Below are 19,499 nucleotides of genomic sequence, written 5' to 3' on the forward strand. Positions count from 1 at the left end.
TAAGCCCAGGATATTAACAGAAAATGGCTTTACACGATAAATTAACATGTACGAAGTCCAGTCACTCGTAGACACGCGATCACACATACTGGAAAAAGAACTCATAAGAGACGCTGCTTATAGTTGATAGTGATTATACTACCCTTTAATCAAACCTTGAAAAAAAAAAAGCACGAACACAACAGATTCTGAATCAACCTAAACAACTTCCCATCACAGTAATTCCACGATATACAATGACGCACATACATTATGAAAATGTTAATCTATTAACAAATTTGGTTTTCAGACCTTTTCGCTAGAGTCGGCGAGGTGCTGTTTCCGACATAGTGAGCAATACAATACACCTAGAATCACAAGGGTCTTTCTTAGACTGCCAAGAAAGAAGCTTGGATCACAACAGTTCACCAGCAGACAAGCATGGCTTGCCACTAAGATGACCTTCTAGAGTGTAATACCAAGCCATGGTGGCCAAATCAAGTAGTCACCGTCTCCTCCGCTTGCCATTGTCCTTGTCAAAACTTTCAAAAGCTTGCTTCAAGCTTGAGACAAATTCATCAATGATAGCCCCTATCTCTGCCCTGCCATCATCCAAAGCTTGTAAGTACCAATGGACCATAGAGGGATTCGATTCACACAATTACCGTAGAGAAGCACTCTACTATGACAAGAAGTGTGCCTTCCTTACCCTGTTGAGGGATCCCCACGCCTGTGAACCAGCTTTCCAAGGTTGCTGTGCCTCCCATTTTCATCATAAGCCCTCCCCCGCCCCAAACCATAGCCAAACCCAATCCCAATACCACAACCAGCACCAAGGCCAGCTCCAAATTGTAAGCCAGGAAATCCAAACCCTAGGCCTGCACCTATTTACACAAAAGGCACAAAAACCTCAAAGCCTGCCAAATAAAAGAGTTGAAAAACAGACAGTCTTACAAAACTGTGTATGCCTTGTAGCTGATATAACCTCTCTTATACATGTACATGTATGTGCACAAGCACACCCACAAGTTACCATCACTGCTTTTGTTTAGACCCTCTCTTGAACACAAATGGAATTGCTACTTTCTTTTCTTTGACATAGTTTTAACATACAATTCAGTGCTATACAGGGGCATGCCCACAGCGGGTGGCACCTTCACCAGTATGCCATACGCAGGTGGACCTAGATTGCTACTTTAAAAGTAAAGGTGATGTGAAATCTGCTTAGATGTGGCCTAACTATGAATGGCATCCATGGGCGTACCTTTCTTTGAGAGTTTCACATCTCAGACAATTAAGGCGTGTATTCACAGGTGCATTAATGACTTCAGGGTGTAAGCTTCCTTAATCATGCATGGTGTAGCCAGCAGGTCCTAGCCTGAGTCAAGAAATCTACAGAGGAACATACACATAGCAAAGACCTCACAAAAATGGAAAAGAGAAATAAAGAAATCTGAGAGACCCATTTAGAATGACTTCTTCTGTGAAAACATGTGCAAATAATGTGAGAAAATTCGAGTCGGGAAGAGGAGGGAAATAATCCACACAAGAAAATGAAGGAAAAGCCCATGGATTTCTTCAAGCCTTCCTGATAACTTCTGTTGCAAGTCAACTGTGAAAAAATTTGTGGGAAATTTTGTTTCTGATTGCGCGCACACACGAAAGAACCCACAAAAATAAGCATGGAAAATAAAGAGCAGGAGGGGGGGGAAAACACCTCCGATGAGGCCAGCGCCAAGGCCAACACCACATCCGACGCCATAGCCAAAGCCAGGACCGAGCTTTCCCAAGTCGGGGGTGCGCAGAGAAGGAAGCCTCCATAGAAGACCCTTGGCATCATCATCGCCCGCCATCACGCTTCTTCCCCTGCGAAGTAAATCCGTGTTCTTTTCTTTATATAGTGCTATGTAGTATTCTCATATAGTATGTGTCCTATTTTTCACTCATCGGACTATTAATTAAACGGGTGCGTTTAATTAACCCTAGGTCACACCTTATTGTGACCTTCCCTCCCACCAACCACACATCCTCTTCCTCCTCCAAAAGCTGATCTCTCCTACACAGAGAGATCCGATCTCATCTTCATACCCCTTGTGATTCATGCACACACAAAGATAGAGAGAGGGAGACTTCTATCGCAAATCAATGCTCCACTGTCATCATTGTCATTGTCACTTTGTGGGTGATTGGCTACTCTATTTTGTAAGATCCCCTATATGAGAGTAGTGTTGTGGGGTCAAACGACCTCGGATGGGTTTGGAAGCTACACCAAGACCATAGGTCCCTTCTTTATGGCTGACATGGCGATACGACTAACCCTGGGTACTATATATAGATAGTTCTAGCATCCTCCTTACTCATATTAAGATCGATGTGATTAGATCTATCTTTACTATGGTGTGCACCCTTGCTAGTGCATGACATAGTCTAGCTAGATCCCCACCAAGGCTCCTTGTTGGCACAGACACCATCGGTTTGTAACTTTGGTTTGCAATAGTAATTCAATATTATTCTCCATCTCTCTTGCATCAAGTAACTTTGTGTCTTGTGATTATTCCACGTAGTTGTATTTTCTAACATGGTATTAGAGCTCAGGCTCTAGACAAAATTTGTTGGCAAGTGTCTTTTTGGTAGCAGATTTAGAGAAATGGCTCAGCCTTGTATAACCACACGGACTTAATATCGTTTGATGGTGGTAAGCTCGATAGAACCAACTATACACTCTGAAAGTTCAAGTTAAGGTCCATTTTAGACTCTAATGGGTTGTGGGAGACAATCACTGTGAGTTGGGACTAATTTTCGGATTCGATAAGTCCACCTCAAACAATCCAACTCTTATTTTGGCATGGAGGAGATACTTTTGTGTGCCATCGTTTATTAGCTTCATTAATTCGGTATGACTCTGATTGAGCATATGTGAGGCATGGGTGGTCCTAGGAAACAAGTATGAAATGACAAATCAGACAAGGATTCAGAACCTTGAGGATTAGCTAGCTTTAGAAAGACTTTTTGATAGAGAAGCAATTGAGCAATTCATTACGCAAATCAAGGATTTGTGAGATTAGATGGCGATAATTGGGATCATGATTTGACACCTGGGTGCATCAAGATCTTGCTCCATAAGTATGATGGCTTGGTCATCTCATTGAACAATGACAAGCTAGCTAGCTAGCTAGCTACAAGCAAGCAAAATGTAGATAGTAGGGGGCAAATGAGAAGAATGTCACCTTGAAGCTATTAAAGGAGTTAAGTAACAACGTGGTTGAAGTGGAATTGGAGCTCTTTCTCTAACGATCGAAGATATATGTGCAAAGGCATAGCATTCTACAACACCTAATGGTTTGTGGATCGATAATGTGGACCATCCCATACCATCACCACATGACCAACCATTGAAGGATTGGTATAGCTCCCTACAACCAATAGTTCATCTTAATTGTAGTCGCCAACAAAAGGCACATGTACTAATATTTGTTTTGAGTCAAGTAATGGTGATACTAAAAAGGTTGCCATCATCTATATACTAGATCTATACTCTTCGTTTGAAGCCATAACAAACCATGACCTAAGGGTTTACTTTAATAAGCCAGGTGCAGTTATATTGGAATGTCATTGGGAGCATAACAATTTGTATGAATTGTCAACCTTCAGCTTGAGCCAATGTGGGCACCAGTAGGCATTGTGGCATAAGAGACTTGGGCATATGAGCTTTGTGATCTTGAAGGAGATATAGAAGTCTAGGTTTATGGCTTCTCTACTAGCATTTTTCGAGATGTTAGACATAGCATCGATAACCCTTTTCGCAAGAGAGCAACAATAAAGCCAAGTGTCCTCTAGAGCTCATACATGATAATCTTAATGGTAAGATGCCTAACATTGCACTTGGGTGGTTCTCATGGGTAGTGGGGATTGCAAGATAGGAAAAGGGATACCAGGTAATCCCACATGTGGGATACCAGGTAATCCCACATACAAAGACAATGTGAAAGATGAAAGGGTATATCTAGTCTAAAAAGAGGCCGCTCCCATCTTGTAATCCCCACTATCCATGCCAAATTTGCATCTTCAAACAGTCCTCCAATCGAGTGTGAAGGGAAGTGGCCCATATTTTTGTTTGCTCCATCATTTTGAATGACTATATCAACACCCCCGAGACCACTCTGGTGTTTCTATAGCTATATTTTATTTGGATAAACACCCCCAACCACTCATGTCTTTTTGTAGCTATTTTTATTTAACTAAAGCTAGGATATGTGTGGATGAGGAGGTGAACATGATATAAACACCCCCAACCACTCATGTCTTTCTATAACTATTTTTTGTTTTTTAAATCCTAGGTTTATTTGAATAAACCTAGGATATGTGTGGATAAGGAGATGAACATGATACCCAAGTCATGGTATATCCAATTAGGCTTATTCTTTTGATCTCCTTATGGCCATGGAGGCCTGAATGCAGATTCCACTTTGTATTTAGTGTTTAGTCCTATCAAGCCTTAGATTGAGGGAGGGTATGTTAGTATGACTAGGTCAATCCTCATTGCTGAACATATTTTCTTGTAAATAGTTTTGGACCTTAGTGTGTGAATGGCTATTAGGATAATTTTAGACTTTAGTGTACTATTAGGGTAAGGTGAAAGCTAAATTAAAAAAATAGATGTAATGTCCAAAGTTAGTAGCATGCAAGGAGTCCTAATTATCAAGGGCAGGAACTTATGGAGGAAGATGCCTTTTTAGGTCTATATAAGGTGAAAGCTAAAGGAAAAAATACATGTAATGTCCAAAGTTAGTAGCATGCAAGGAGTCATGCTTATTAAGGGGAGGAACTTATGGAGAAAAAACCCTTTTAGGTCTATATAAGGTGAAAGCTAAAGGGAAAAAATACATGTAATGTCCAAAGTTAGTAGCATGCAAGGAGTCGTGGTTATCAAGAGGAAAAAATCTATGGAGAAAGATACATTTTTAGGTCTATATAAGGTGAAAGCTAAAGGCAAAAATAGATGTAATGTCCAAAGTTAGTAGCATGCAAGGAGCCATGCTTGTCAAGGGGAGGGTTTATGGAGAAAGCTAAAGGAAAAGTTAGTAGCATGCAAGAGGAGTCATGTCTGTCAAGGGGAGGGCTTATGGAGAAAGCTAAAGGAAGAGTTAGTAGCATGCAAGGAGTCATGTCTGTCAAGGGGAGGGCTTATGGAGAGAAAGAGACATCTTGAGGTCTATACACCCTTCATTCAATAATAAAGTACACCCTTTATTCAATAATAAAGTACACCCTTCTTATGGAGAGAAAGAGACATCTTGAGGTCTATACACCCTTCATTCAATAATAAAAAGTACCTTTTGTCTACTCTTGTTATACACCCTTCATTCAATAATAAAATGTAAATTTTTAGGTATATACACCCTTCATTTATTAATAATAAGTACTTTTTGTCTATTCCTGTTATTTTCTCTTAGCTTTGGGGGTTTTGCTCTTTAGTTGTTGATTTTAAGCTTTCCCCAAAAATAATTGGTGATTGGTCCTCCTTTGATGATGTCGAATAACCACTCTGAGAATGACTGCTCTGTGCAATTTCATGGATCATTGAGGTGATGAATGGTTGTGTACTTCTGGTTTACGCCTCTAGGGCTGGGAAACATCTCCCAGTTGTGGCTTGTCAAATGATGGAGAGTGGGTTGTGAAATCAAGCCTCCATTTAAGGTGGGTTGTGGAGAATATGAGCAAAGATACTAAAATGATGAAGATGATAATTAATACTAATCATGTTTAAGCAAAAATGATTAGGGAGCTTGTTGTAAGAATAAGGGCTATGAATCTAAGCTATGATACCATGTTAGAATCATGGTGGTTTGAATGGAGTGATTAGGACATGGCTCAAACATGATAACTAGCTTATAAATAAGAGATTAGGGTTAATTAAATGAGATTAAGCAAATGATCAACATAATGACAACATGAATATAGATAATGAGAGTATGTTCTTGCATTAGATTAGTGCCTTTAAATGGCATAAGTATAATGATTTAAAAGATGATTAAGAACTCATCTCCTCTCATAATCTCCCTAGATTTAAACATCATCAAAAACATCACCATTTCCTAGATTTGAGTGCAAACAAGATCCTCCAGCCACCAGCTTTCCACAAGTTTCTCTAGCTGATTTAGAAGGAAACAATGCATGTTGTAGAAATGTAATAGCTAGAAAAGTAGCCAAAATTATCTTCCTCTTTACGGGTGCACACTCTGAGTGTGTGTATATTGCCAAAAAATATTATAGCCAGCTCCAGCTCTCTCTCTCTCTCTCTCTCTCTCTCTCTCTCTCTCTCTCTCTCTCTCTCTCTCTCTCTCTCTCTGTTCAAGTCAAGAGATTACGTTTGCCTTACTGAAGCATGTGTCGTTGGGCCTTGTCTTAGAGCTACAATTGCAAATTCCCTATGTGGGTGTGCTATCTCGTCGCATCCTCACTCTATTGTGACACAAGAATGCTCATTGCCAATGGGGTGAAGGAAGAGTTCTCTATACCTAGATGGAGACAAAAAGAGATAGTCTTTGATGGTTCTCTCTCACAAAAGGTGAGGGAAGAAGAGGAAGCTAATGCAGAGGGAAACCTATAAACATATCTACCATCAACAAGCAAGATCCAATAGCATACATGCAAGCAACAATAGAGCAGATAAGAGATCACAAGCATTCTTTTGCAAGGGAATGAAAAAACAATCCAACATCTATTATTAGTCTTAAGCAATATGTACATGAGGTCTTTAGACTTTCCCTATTTGACATTAAGCACAAGGTAGGGCCACTTTATATGTTCTAGTGCCATCTTTGTTAACCCCATTTTGGGTTAACTTGGTATCTCTCCATTACATATGAGAGATAGCACAATAAGTGTCATGATACATCACTCTAAATGTTGTAATTGTGAGGATAGCTAGCTATGCCACAAAACTATGTAATTTGTAAGCATCTAGTTCATCTTTCATTAAGTTTTGGGCGCCCAAGTGTGACTAAGGGCCAATTATATAAGTAACATTATTATCATAATGCAAGACAATCCCCCTTCATGCCAATTGATTCTAGTCTTATCTCCCTGCTCTTTTGCTTGTCTATGGTGTGTGTGAGAGACAGAGTTGAGAGGAGAGAGAGCTAGATTCTTGGTGCATGTTCCTTTCATGCTTGTATTCTTGAGTGTGAGAGTAGAGAGGAGTGAGTGTCCTTGTATGGCAACCTTATGGTGACAACTTGAGGAGGAGGTAAGAGAGTGGTTCTAGCTACCACAGCAAAGCATGGAGTCTACTGAGATATGAGCTTGGACACACCGGTAAGTTCCCCACAACAAGTTAAGGTGAGCATTGTCCATTGCACTTGGAGAGGGATGGTGTAGCATGTAACTTTTTTGGCACCATCGTCGGGGAACCACCAGTCTTTTCTATTCTATTTGCACTCCCTGACATTTTCTTATAGGTCTCCCTTAATAGGGCTTTTGAAGCTGTGTGATTGGTAGAGAAGAGAATAGGATGTGGGAAAAGAGGAAAAAAGAGGTGAAAATGACTTTTTTAGCATTTGAAGTTGTCATTTTCATTGTTGAAAAGTTAGGAAGGCAATAAAACAAGCATTTGCATTAACACTTGCATAGTGTGAACTCCATAATCACGATCGTGAGAGTGTGCAGGGAACACCCATTTGCTGGATTTTTAAAAATCTTGAAAAAACAAAAAAAAATGAAAGCCATTGATTCCATTGCTTGTTGTAATTTGAATATCCATTTTGCAAAGGGATCATACTAGAAACAATTAAGATTTGCACCCCTCAGTGATTTTTTGGTCGATACCTGCAGATTCACGTTGCCATGATTCTACAGTCTTGTTAACCACTCCAGGTAACATGACCTTTCACGGCAGCTACTACGCCCCTTTTGTAACTTATCTTTTTATAACCGCGCAATGCACTGATTGTATATGAGACATGGTATGACTGAGCTTACAGCGTGTGTAACGCCGGTCATGAGGATTTGATATACATAGAGCTAGTAAAACTAGGAAGACTAGTTTTGGGCACCCACTTGTAATTGGGTCGGGCCGAACATTGTAAATATGAGCTCATGTATATAAGACATTTTATGAAACATGAAAAGGGACAATCCCATTTGTCTCACTTGAGTTTGCCTTCTCTCTCTCTTTCTCTCATTTGAGCTTATGGTTGCTTGCTTGCTTGTGTGGTTGCTTGCTTGTTTTGATTGTTGGTGTATGAGGGTAGGAATGGTAATGCTCTTTTCTCTCTCCTTCTCTACTTTCTCCTTGATATCTACCATATCTTATTTGAATACTAGTGGAATGAGGTAGAGGTTGAGCTCTCCATAGCTTCTTCCCTCTTGCTCTCTACCTAGCATTGGATCTCTTATTGGGTGACACAAGGAGTAGGAATGGTAATGCTCTTTTCTCTCTCCTTCTCTACTTTCTCCTTGATATCTACCATGTCTTATTTGAATACTAGTGGAATGAGGTAGAGGTTGAACTCTCCATAGCTTTCTCCTTGATATCTACCATATCTTATTTGAATACTAGTGGAATGAGGTAGAGGTTGAGCTCTCCATAGCTTCTTCCCTCTTGCTCTCTACCTAGCATTAGATCTCTTATTGGGTGACACGAGGAGTAGGAATGGTAATGCTCTTTTCTCTCTCCTTCTCTACTTTCTCCTTGATATCTACCATGTCTTATTTGAATACTAGTGGAATGAGGTAGAGGTTGAACTCTCCATAGCTTCTTTCCTCTTGCTCTCTATCTAGCATTGGATCTCTTCTTGGGTGACACAAGGAGAGTGTGGAGTGAGCCCCTAGGGGCTTCACATCTAGGAGTTAATCCTCATAGGGTTAGCCAAGTGGATTCAACTCTTGCATGCATCTTTCCCTTCTCTTTTATCTTGTGTATGCAGCAAGGTAGAGAAGGGAAAGATGCATGCAAGAGTTGAATCCGGTGAATAGCACTTGGACAACCCTATGAGAGTTAACTCCTCAATGTGAAGCTGCTACGCGCTCACTCCACACTCTCCTTGTGTCACCCAAGAAGAGATCCAATGATAGGTAGAGAGAAAGAGGGAAGAAGCTATGGAGAGCTCAACCTCTACCTCATGCCACTAGTATGCAAATAAGACATGGTAGATAGCAAGGAGAAGGTAGAGGAGAGAGAAAAGAGCATTACCATTCCTACTCATGTACACCAACAATTAAAGCAAGCAACCAACCAACCATAGGCTCAAATGAGAGACAAAAGGCAAACTCAAGTGAGACAAATGAGATTGTCCCCTTTCATGTTTCATAAAATGTCTTATATACATGAGCTCATATTTACAAAATGTCCAGCCGCCCAATTTCAAGTGGGGGCCCAAAACTAGTCTTCCTAGTTTTACTAGCTCTATGTACATCAAATCCTCATGACTGGCATTACACATGCCGTAAGCTAGGTCATCCCATGTCTCATATACAATCAGTGCATTGTGTGGTTACAAAAAGATAAGTTACAAAAGTTCGTAGTAGCCGCATGACATGTTAACCAGAGTGGTTAACATACCCCCTCCCTAAAGCAGAGGTTTGTCCTCAGAACGGCTGGATTTATCTATAATAGATGGAGTAGGTGAGGATGAAATCTCGATTCTCAACGCAAGGTAGGAGTAGGAGGGGCTCAATGAAAGACCCGATAGCTGGTCCAAAAAGTGGTCTCCATTATGTCTTCAAAAGTTTAAAGTCGCCAAAGCGGGCATCCACATAACTTGCTCGTATAGCCAAAGAGTTTCTTGAGGGTGGGCCCTTTACTGGTGTCAAAAGTGAGACCTTGGGCGCCCTCAAAGTAATGGTCCAAGTCCAGAAATGACTCTAGTAGCATGATGATAAGACTTAAGAAACAAATGGTGGTGATCGCGGGCTGGGTCAGGGACCTGGTCGTATAGCAGGGCGGATGAACTTGTGGAAGCGCTGGACCATATTCTCTTTGGTGCAAGGATGCTGCACGGACCAGGGGGGAACCACAGAAAGTTGAACTTTATCTTTGGGTTCTTCTGCTAGTCTGCATGAAACACACTCTATGCCCACCGTTTGTGAATGGGGAGGTAGTCGAGGCTGATATATGCATGGCACATTACAATAGGTCTCCCAAATAAACAGTTTGGCGAGGAATGGATGCCGCCAGGCTGGCTGCTCACCCATAAGATTGAACATTATGGGTGGGCAGGGGGCCGTTGTTGGTAACCGCTCGTGGGTTCGTGGTGGTGGGTGGTCACACTGCCATTGATGGTGCTTCGCATCGAGGTACGAGTAAAGGAAGTTGATGTCGAGGCGGTCGATGATGCGGGTAAGTGGCTCAGCCTAGAATTGGTAACCGAGCAAGATGGCTATAGCTTGCTCGAACTCCGTGCGGTCCAGGGTATCGTGCCACTTTAGGGGGTCGACATCCTCACGCCCAAATGGAGGCAGTGGAAGTATCTCCTCACGCTCAAATGGAGGCAGGGGAAGTATCTCCCCTTCTTCAAGGGTTTGGGTGGGGGTTTGTTGAGCCGGCGATGGGGGTGGAGGGGTTGCTGATGGTGAGGGTCTGGTGGTGGTGAGGCTGGCATCGAGAAGTGGTGGGGATTTAGTGAATGAGGAGGGCATATCTCGGAATGCGGTGTGCATTCCTTATTGGAGGAATAAGAGAGGTGGTGAGGGGGGAGTGGGTGATGGGTGGTGGGGGTGATGGGTGATGGGGGTGGAGTGGGTGATGGGTGATGGGGGTGGAGTGGGGTGGGGTGGGAAAATGAAGGGGGGGAGATGAAGATGGTGCATGAAAAAGGGGAAGGGTAGGGATGTGGGTTGGGTGCTTTGCATACTCTTTGAAATGGCCACCCCGCAAGTCTCTTCCTCCAGATAGAGGTGTGTTGGAGGACTTCTTGTTTGGGAGGAGTCGAAGGCTTCTGACATATTGTTGGCTAGCTAGTGAGTGAGGGAGCTTGAGAGAAAAAATGGCAATAGTTCAGCTAAGGTGAGAGCTGAAAGTGAGGAAATAGAGGGGGGGGCATATTTATATTTTTGGAAGAAGGGAATGGCCATGTGGCAAGTCCAAGGAACGGTCGTGGCATTGGCAGCAGGGAACGACGACAATGGCAAGGTGAACGAATGGCCATGGCAGTTGGGCCGTGGGAGCGAACGGGCACGGCTTTGGAGAAGTACAGAGCGAATGGACGCGAGCTCACTAAATTGGAATGGAATGGGCATTTGCTAAAAAATTGGAATGGAACGGGCATTCGCTCACTGAATTGGAATGGAATGGTCGGGGAACTTCGAACGAGCCTGGCACTTGGGTTGAAGAAGGAACGGCAAGGGCAAACTTGGAATAGCCCAGACCAGAACCTGAGAAGGGAATGGCTGTGCAAACTTCAAACGGGGCATGGCAAATGTGGAACGCCCGTGGTTCTTCTTTTTTTTGCACTCTAAAGCATGTTTTGTACACAGAGGCTATGCTACGAGCACCCCATTATTGGTTTTGTACTGACCACATGCCCAATTCGCACCGACGATGAGGTGTATGGTCCCGTAGGGTTTTGCCCAGCATGTAGAGGCTGGAAGGCCGAATTCTAGATCATCGGCGGTATAAAGGAAAAGAATAAGAGAGCCGATTTGGCTGTATGGAATTGATTCATGTATAAACTTTATATATATCTTGTCTTTGGTGCATGATTGTATTGTATAAAAAGGCTGTCTTAACAAACCTTGTGAAAAGGGCTTTAATTAAGGAACATGTTTGTTTATGTCAAACAGTGTGGTAGGATTAATTAGAAAACAAATTGATGCGTGAGTAGGGTGGAAAGTGGGAGGATGGAATGCCCCGATGGCACTATCCTATGGACGGGTGGACCCGATTAGTCGGGTAGCTTTCCAACAGATTAAGTGAAAGCCCTATGTTAAATAAATAGGTTCTTGGGCAACTCTATTCTAAAAGACTAGGCCAGCGGCTGTGCCTTGCATAAGATGAGGAAAAAAGCGTTGCCTCTAGAAATCAAGTCTAGTAGTTGCCCAATTTATGATCAATTGTCCTATGGGTGATTTGATGTTTAGAAGATCACGCTTCCCCTGCGGGATAGAACTAGGTCTTACCTATGAATCGTATCCTTGAATCTCTACATGGTCAAGGTGTCGATGAATAGGAAATTTTCTCCAAGTTAAGACTTAGTGGACTATCTTAAGTGTTTCCCCCATTGTGGAAGGGGGGAACCTTACAAGTGATATCAGAGCCGATCTTAGTTCTTAGGATTTGTTTTTCAAAGGTTAACTATCAAGGGATTAAAACAAGTGATTGTTTATATTATGAGGACGAATCAATCATCTCTACTGGCCATAGAAGTGATTTGAATATCCTCACATATTGAGACAATCATCCTATGAAATTGTGCTTGTATCTTGGGGGTGCACACGCAAGATATTTGTACAATAAATTTGAGAAATAAAATTGGGGAGAAAACCTTTTGTGAGGAAAAACATAAGGTGATCAAATTAAGAAACTAGTGAGAGACTGAATAACTAGAAGGATAGACCGAAACTTGTTTAGAGAAATTTTCAGGATATATCTCATTAGTTTGTATGTTATAAATGATTAAGATTATAACTCCATTAAGGTTTGAATAGTTGACGTGTGAATGTCATCCATTGGATGCTTTACACTAGGACGATCATCCAGATCTAGAACCCATGTCAGACAAACATGGGTCTAACTTTGGATGTGTAATTTCCAGAGGATTATGATCTTAGATGTGTTAATCCCAAGATACTAGATGTGTAATTTTCAGAAAATTAATCATCTTAGATGTGTCAATCCTGATAATCTTTGGATGTGTCAATCCCAAGGCACCAGATGTATAATTCTCAAAAAATGAAGATCTCACATATATTAATCCAGAGTGCCTTTAGATGTGGCGCTATGATAAGTTTGATAGTTTTGAGCTTTTCATGTGGATACAATGAAAGAAGCAAGTTCACCCTTACTCGTCTAAAAATGAAAGAAGCAAGTTCACCCTTACTCGTCTAAAAATGAAAGAAGCAAGTTCACTCTTGCTCGTCTAAAAATCGTAAGAAATGCAAAATTAGTTGGAAGCACTGTTGTCAATCTAACCACTAGAGCTAGAATCAATTATGAGATGCCATGAAAGTACACCTTCGTGAAAGGTTTTATCCTCTAGGATTTCGAGAGGATAAAATGAACGAATTTTTAGAGCTAACCCAAGAAAGGAAGACCCTAAAAGAATACCACCAAACTTTTGTTAAAAACTTCTCCGATTTGCTCCAGAGATGGATGAGGTAACTCTTCTCCATCGATTCATTTGGAAGCTTAATCTACCTTTAAATAACCTCGTCAAGAATGCAAAACCATCCTCTATTTCAGAAGCCATAATTATAGCCAGAGACTATGATAAAGTTTTTATATAGAAAGTGTCGAGAAGGACATGAGTCCTTCCATGTTAATCAAGAAGAGGTCCCCTAATTCAAGAGGAACGTCAAGTCCACTCTTGGCTACAAGGAATCATGAGCTAGAGCAAAAATTAGGTCAAGAAATAGGGATAGCAGGGTTAAAGATAATCGAATTCAACAAGTATTTCTATAAGTAAATAGAAGATGATTGGTGCAAGATTCATGTGAAGTAATATGCATGATAAATAGAAGTATTCTACAAGACGATTCTAAGATTATGAAATTACTATCATAGGTTAGATTGCGTAAAGAATTGATTCCCTTATATTTTTCCACCATGATAATTTGTTAAGTACCATATTACATGGGGGTATAGAATAAGGAATTCTAAGGTTCATATCATATGAGAGGTATATGGATGCAAGAAATTAGGATAATAAGGCTAATTAACTCTAGAATAATAAAGACCTTTTGGAGGTAAAATAAAACAAGCCAAACACATGAAATAAGGGACTCAGAACAATGTTTAGATAAACTAGTGGGGACACCGCTTTGAAAGAGACAGGAGGATTTACTTAGATACTACCCTAGCTCGCGAGATGAGGACATCTCGAATCTTTTAAGTGGGGGAGATTGTAAGGTCCCTCCCAAGCCATGTACGTATGTCTCTTTTAATATAGATTTCAATAAGGAAAGAGAGTGTACTTAGAGAAGAGTGAGACAATAAGGCTAGAAACATTAGAAAAGTGTTAGAATAAAAATATTAACTCCAAAAAAAATCCTAAAAGAAATAAGAACATAAGAATAGTTTTCTTAAGAGATAAGTATCCCCAAAAATAGAATTTCGAATTTAAGTGATAAGAGATCATATTTAGAGTACTTTTACACATTTAGAGTCTATGCATACTAAAAATATGGAAAAACAACGTGTTTCTAAAGATGTCGCGTTTGTGGCTATATACAGACGTTTTTGCCTATTCTGCCCGCGATGGCTTGTAGACGAGATGCCTTCCCGTTCTTTTGACTGGTTATATGACCATATTTTGAGTTTTTATCAGAAAGTTATGGCCGAAACAATTTGTTGTTTCTGTTAGAGTCTCTACACAAAGAAAACTGTGAGAAGACACAGCAAGTAGCCTCAAGGTAATCCTAGAGTTTGAGATGCATATATCCCTTCATTCTTATCTAATATCTCAGAAAATAAGCTTAGATTGCTATGGTCTTTCGGAGGAAGAGACCTAAACTCCATAGCTTTTCTTTTAGAGAAAGAATAGTATGCCGTAGCCCTATAAGAAGAGGCTATTTTGTCATAAACCTTAGAAAGAGAGAAGAGTCACACTACGAGTAAGAGGAGATAAAGCTTGGGAATGACTGGATGATTTCAATCATAAGACAAGGTATTAGAAGACTCTATTCTCATATGTCAAGTTGTTCTAAAGCTCTTGTTAACAAGCAAGGACAATGATAAATGACAAATTTCTATAAGGTATATACATATTTTGTTTTTCATTTACATATCATTCTTAGGGGTTGAGGTATGGCCCCGGCTTCTTTATTAATTGTTAATAGTGATTTATTTGATTGATTTACTATTTAAAGTTTGTATTCTTTTAAACAATAGCATATGCCTTAATAAAGAATGTCTTGTCGTAATCTCAAGTTAAAATGCTAAAATCTTTGTGAAAAGGATTATTTTCTTAAGAAGGTGACATGGATCCTAGTCCTATGGTTTAGTGAGTAAATGGATTGTTATCTTGGTTAAATTAAGATACAGGTACAACTCTCCCTGCCTTGACGCTGCCCTGTTCCTGTGCTTGTATAGCCGGACGGCAGAGACGTTAGTAAGGCCCGGAGTTGGCCCATGGTATCCCTCATACCATTGGGAGAATGAGGTTTGCTGATTGAGGTAAGTGATTGTGATGCTGCCTAGTTCTGAGGGCCCAGGCTAGTGTGGCAAATTAGCCCACCCTAGTGCGCAGACATCCCTCTGAGGGGCGGGAGGATCGAGCGATGGAGCCTGAGAGGGCGACAGGCTGGCTTGAGTCCTCGCCAGCGGCCGACGATGAGGTGTATGGTCCCGTAGGGTTTTGCCCAGCATGTAGAGGCTGGAAGGCCGAATTCTAGATCATCGGCGGTATAAAGGAAAAGAATAAGAGAGCCGATTTGGCTGTATGGAATTGATTCATGTATAAACTTTATATATATCTTGTCTTTGGTGCATGATTGTATTGTGTAAAAAGGCTGTCTTAACAAACCTTGTGAAAAGGGCTTTAATTAAGGAACACGTTTGTTTATGTCAAACAGTGTGGTAGGATTAATTAGAAAACAAATTGATGCGTGAGTAGGGTGGAAAGTGGGAGGATGGAATGCCCCGATGGCACTATCCTATGGACGGGTGGACCCGATTAGTCCGGTAGCTTTCCAACAGATTAAGTGAAAGCCCTATGTTAGATAAATAGGTTCTTGGGCAACTCTATTCTAAAAGACTAGGCCAGCGGCTGTGCCTTGCATAAGATGAGGAAAAAAGCGTTGCCTCTAGAAATCAAGTCTAGTAGTTGCCCAATTTATGATCAATTGTCCTATGGGTGATTTGATGTTTAGAAGATCACGCTTCCCCTGCGGGATAGAACTAGGTCTTACCTATGAATCGTATCCTTGAATCTCTACATGGTCAAGGTGTCGATGAATAGGAAATTTTCTCCAAGTTAAGACTTAGTGGACTATCTTAAGTGTTTCCCCCATTGTGGAAGGGGGGAACCTTACAAGCATAGTGTAATCCCGTTGGCATTCATCAGTCTCCACTCAAAGACGATGAGGAGTCCATAAAGAGGCCGAGCGATATCAGTGTACATAAAAATGAATTACCGATAGTAGCCGACGTGTCCCATAAAGTGTTGGACTCCCTTGAAGTTTGTGGGTGGTGGCAGCTCTAAGATGAGCTGCACTTTACTTTCATTGGTCAAGATTCCCTGCCTGGAGACGATGTGTCCTAGGATCACTCCATGTCGAACCCGAAATTGGCATTTCAGTGGGTTCAACAAGATGTGGTATAGCCTGCATGTTTCTCGCACTTTGCACAAGCATGCAAGGTGCTCCTTCTAGAAGGAATCAACACACAAAGGCCATTCATGAGAACCTCAAGGAATTTCCAAAGATATTCCTTGTAAGCTGTGCACATAAGAAGTTAGAAGGTTCCGAGGCATTGGTCAAAAGGGCATGACTCGTTATGCATAGGTGCCCTACTTGGTGTGGCAAAGGCTGTTTTGTGCTGGTCCTTTGGTTCGATTAGCACCTGATTATAACCATAGAATCCATCGAGGAAGCTGAAGGCTTCCTTTCCTACTACTCGCTCCTGCACATGTTCTGTGAAGGGTAGGGGATAGTGGTCCCTGATGGTGGTAGCATTGACCTTTTTGAGGTCGACGCACACTTTGACTTTACCATTCTTTTTGGGCACTATCACGATTGGTGATACCCACTCCGTATGCTTGATTTCATAGATGAATCCAGCATCAATGAATCTTTCGATCTCTTCGTGGACCACGACCACTTTGGAGTACTTCAGATGCATTGGGTAAGCTCGTTGTTTGACCGGCCTGGCTCCATCAACCATGGGAATGGTGTGTTGGATTACTTCTGGGGGTACACCTTTCATGTATGTGTACTTCCAAGCGAAGAAATCTTGGAACTCAATCAATAGGGCTATGAGCTTAGTCTCTTCTTCTTTTTGAAAGGTATTCTGCAATAAATGCCAGCCTCGGGTCTTCACTCGGGCCTGCCAGGTTTATTTCCTTGACCTTGGCTAGACCATCATATGAGGTCCTAGGTTGCCCACTGTCAAACCTTTGAGCCGAATCATATTGGACAAATCGGTCGACCATCTAGAAGGTCTTAAAATGCTTAGGCACTTGTCTAGTTTCTTCGGCTTTAGCACTTTCTTCGTCAACTAGCCTTTTGGCTTCCTTTTTTGCAAGTGCTAGCTTCTTGTTACGTGCTTTACGCGCAAAGCGGCAAATCTTTTCGGGGATTGGTTTGGGTTCAGTGGGTTCTGTTGAATGTGAGATGGTAGTGTGGACCAAAAGAGAGCTATTAGAAAACTCCTTTTGCCACATTTTATTAAAATGATCATGTGCTTCCACAGCTCCCACATATTTCAGCCAATGGGTTTTCGAGTCATCTAGGAAGACGTATCTTTCTGGCCTAGGGAATCCCTCAGGCCTGTGTGTGTGTTCTATGGGAGAGTGTACTCCCTAGTGGCTTTGATCTAATATCCTGTTCGAGTTTTTGGGTGGGAACATCAGGCAGGTATGTTGAACTGAGCATGTATAGAGATGTGATCTCCTTCCCATCTACCATGGGCAAACCTTGTGCTAGTTCTTCTAGGTAGAATGTCCAAGGTAGCAAGGATATGCATCTAGTTCTCAAAGTCCTCAGGCTCTGGAAGTGGTGCACAACCCTCACTCTCCTTTTCATCCTCAAGTTTCTTGTGGCACGTTTGACATAGATGGACTGATGTGGATTGCGTAGTTATGACCGAGTCCTTTGCGAATGGTCTACCACTCATGGGGTGTACCTTCCAATTATCATAGCAATTCTAAGGTTTGCTACGTCCTTTTCATCATCTTGATTGTAAAGTGGGTTGCTTGTCCAAAGTAACTAATATAATGTAATTTTCTTGTGTAGCTTGGTTATATCAAATCTCCCATTCGATTTTTAAAATCGTGTATATATTGTAGATTCCCTTCTTTCCTCGGTTCTTATTACTGCACAACATACTTCATTGGTTGATGTATGTCCGTGGTTTAGTTCAATAAATTTCGATGTAGTTCAAATAATTCTAATGGCATCATACAGTGAAGAGTAAGCAATCTCACTTATAGTCTTAGTATTGTGACCTAAATTTATTATATATTTTTTATGTTACTTCTGATACTCCTAATTACATGTTGTAGTTCACACTGGAGTTTGATCCTTTACGATATGGAATCCAAGACTTGTTACTTGGCCAATTAAGGTGAAGAATTCCATGGCACCGTGAGACAGTAAGTCCACACATTCATTATTGATATATCGTACAACAAGTTGGAGAGAGAGAGAGAGAGAGAGAGAGAGAGAGAGAGAGAAGGAGAAGTAGTTAGAGAACTTTCAGTAATGACAACAGTATTGTTTCATGCAGATCGATTAGAAAGCTAAAAACTGCTCTCGAAATGTTGTCATGATTGATGTAACTATATGCTGTCCAAAATACATTTATCTCTATTTATCTCTATGTGATGGTCGTTTGCACCACGAAAACTTGCTTCCTTGTATTGAATGGTCATTTTTTTTCTCCTTTTGGTACCTATTTCCAAAAATCAAAGTAATGTATATAAGGAATAATGATTATGGCGTAGTTTTGGAATGAATACTTTTTCGAGGTTAGATTGATTAACATACCTTATGGTCGTTGCACTTGAACACATAATCATCAGGCACTTGTAGGTCATCCTCATTTGCCAAGTCTGTTCTCACTTGACATAGTGAGATGTTTGACCTTATATTGAGTACTGTCAAGAGCTCATGTTCAAACCATACCTCTAATAACATCAAGTCTGTTCTCACTTGACATAGTGAGATGTTTGACCTTATATTGAGTACTGTCAAGAGCTCATGTTCAAACCATACCTCTAATAACATCAATGGATTCTCAATGTCATCCTCCAAGTCCTCATCAATTGCTACAAGTTTTCCATTGACATAATGCCATCTCATATAATGAAAGGCCAAAATAAAATTATGGGAGCCAATCATATATTTACAGACAATATATTTCCTATGGATTTTGCAGGTAACCCCATTTAATTCTTTCACATCCCAATTTTGACCTAATAAATTCAAACATTTCTCTGATTTATAGATAAACATTGACGATGTTTTTTTGACCTCCTCGTCATAAAAGAAGTTGACAAAAACATGCAATGGCATAAAGACAGTTCAATTTTCACTTGACGATTTGCTACATTTGGTCTTATACACCTCTGCACGTCTTGGTATATCATTAATCTAAAGCACTCACTTGTTTCTGCTATTGGTATGGGCCATTCTAGACTATCGAC

General features: G+C 41.0%; 1 protein-coding gene across 1 annotated transcript; it reads right to left on the reverse strand.

Annotated features, from left to right (window-relative positions):
- Positions 1 to 250: 250 nt before the first annotated feature.
- LOC147626040 (uncharacterized) lies at positions 251 to 1,876 on the reverse strand. Its single transcript, XM_086817604.1, has 3 exons — positions 1,697 to 1,876; positions 689 to 863; positions 251 to 581 (listed from the first exon to the last, which is right to left on the reverse strand). Exons 1-3 carry the CDS (start codon positions 1,830 to 1,832, stop codon positions 485 to 487), a joined length of 408 nt encoding a protein of 135 aa, XP_086673730.1. The 5' UTR covers positions 1,833 to 1,876; the 3' UTR covers positions 251 to 484.
- Between the last annotated feature and the right edge of the window lie 17,623 nt (positions 1,877 to 19,499).

The sequence above is a fragment of the Cibotium barometz genome, chromosome 23 (assembly GCF_041138505.1).
Source record: "Cibotium barometz isolate CiBa-2024 chromosome 23, ASM4113850v1, whole genome shotgun sequence".
Classification (NCBI taxonomy): domain Eukaryota; kingdom Viridiplantae; phylum Streptophyta; class Polypodiopsida; order Cyatheales; family Cibotiaceae; genus Cibotium; species Cibotium barometz.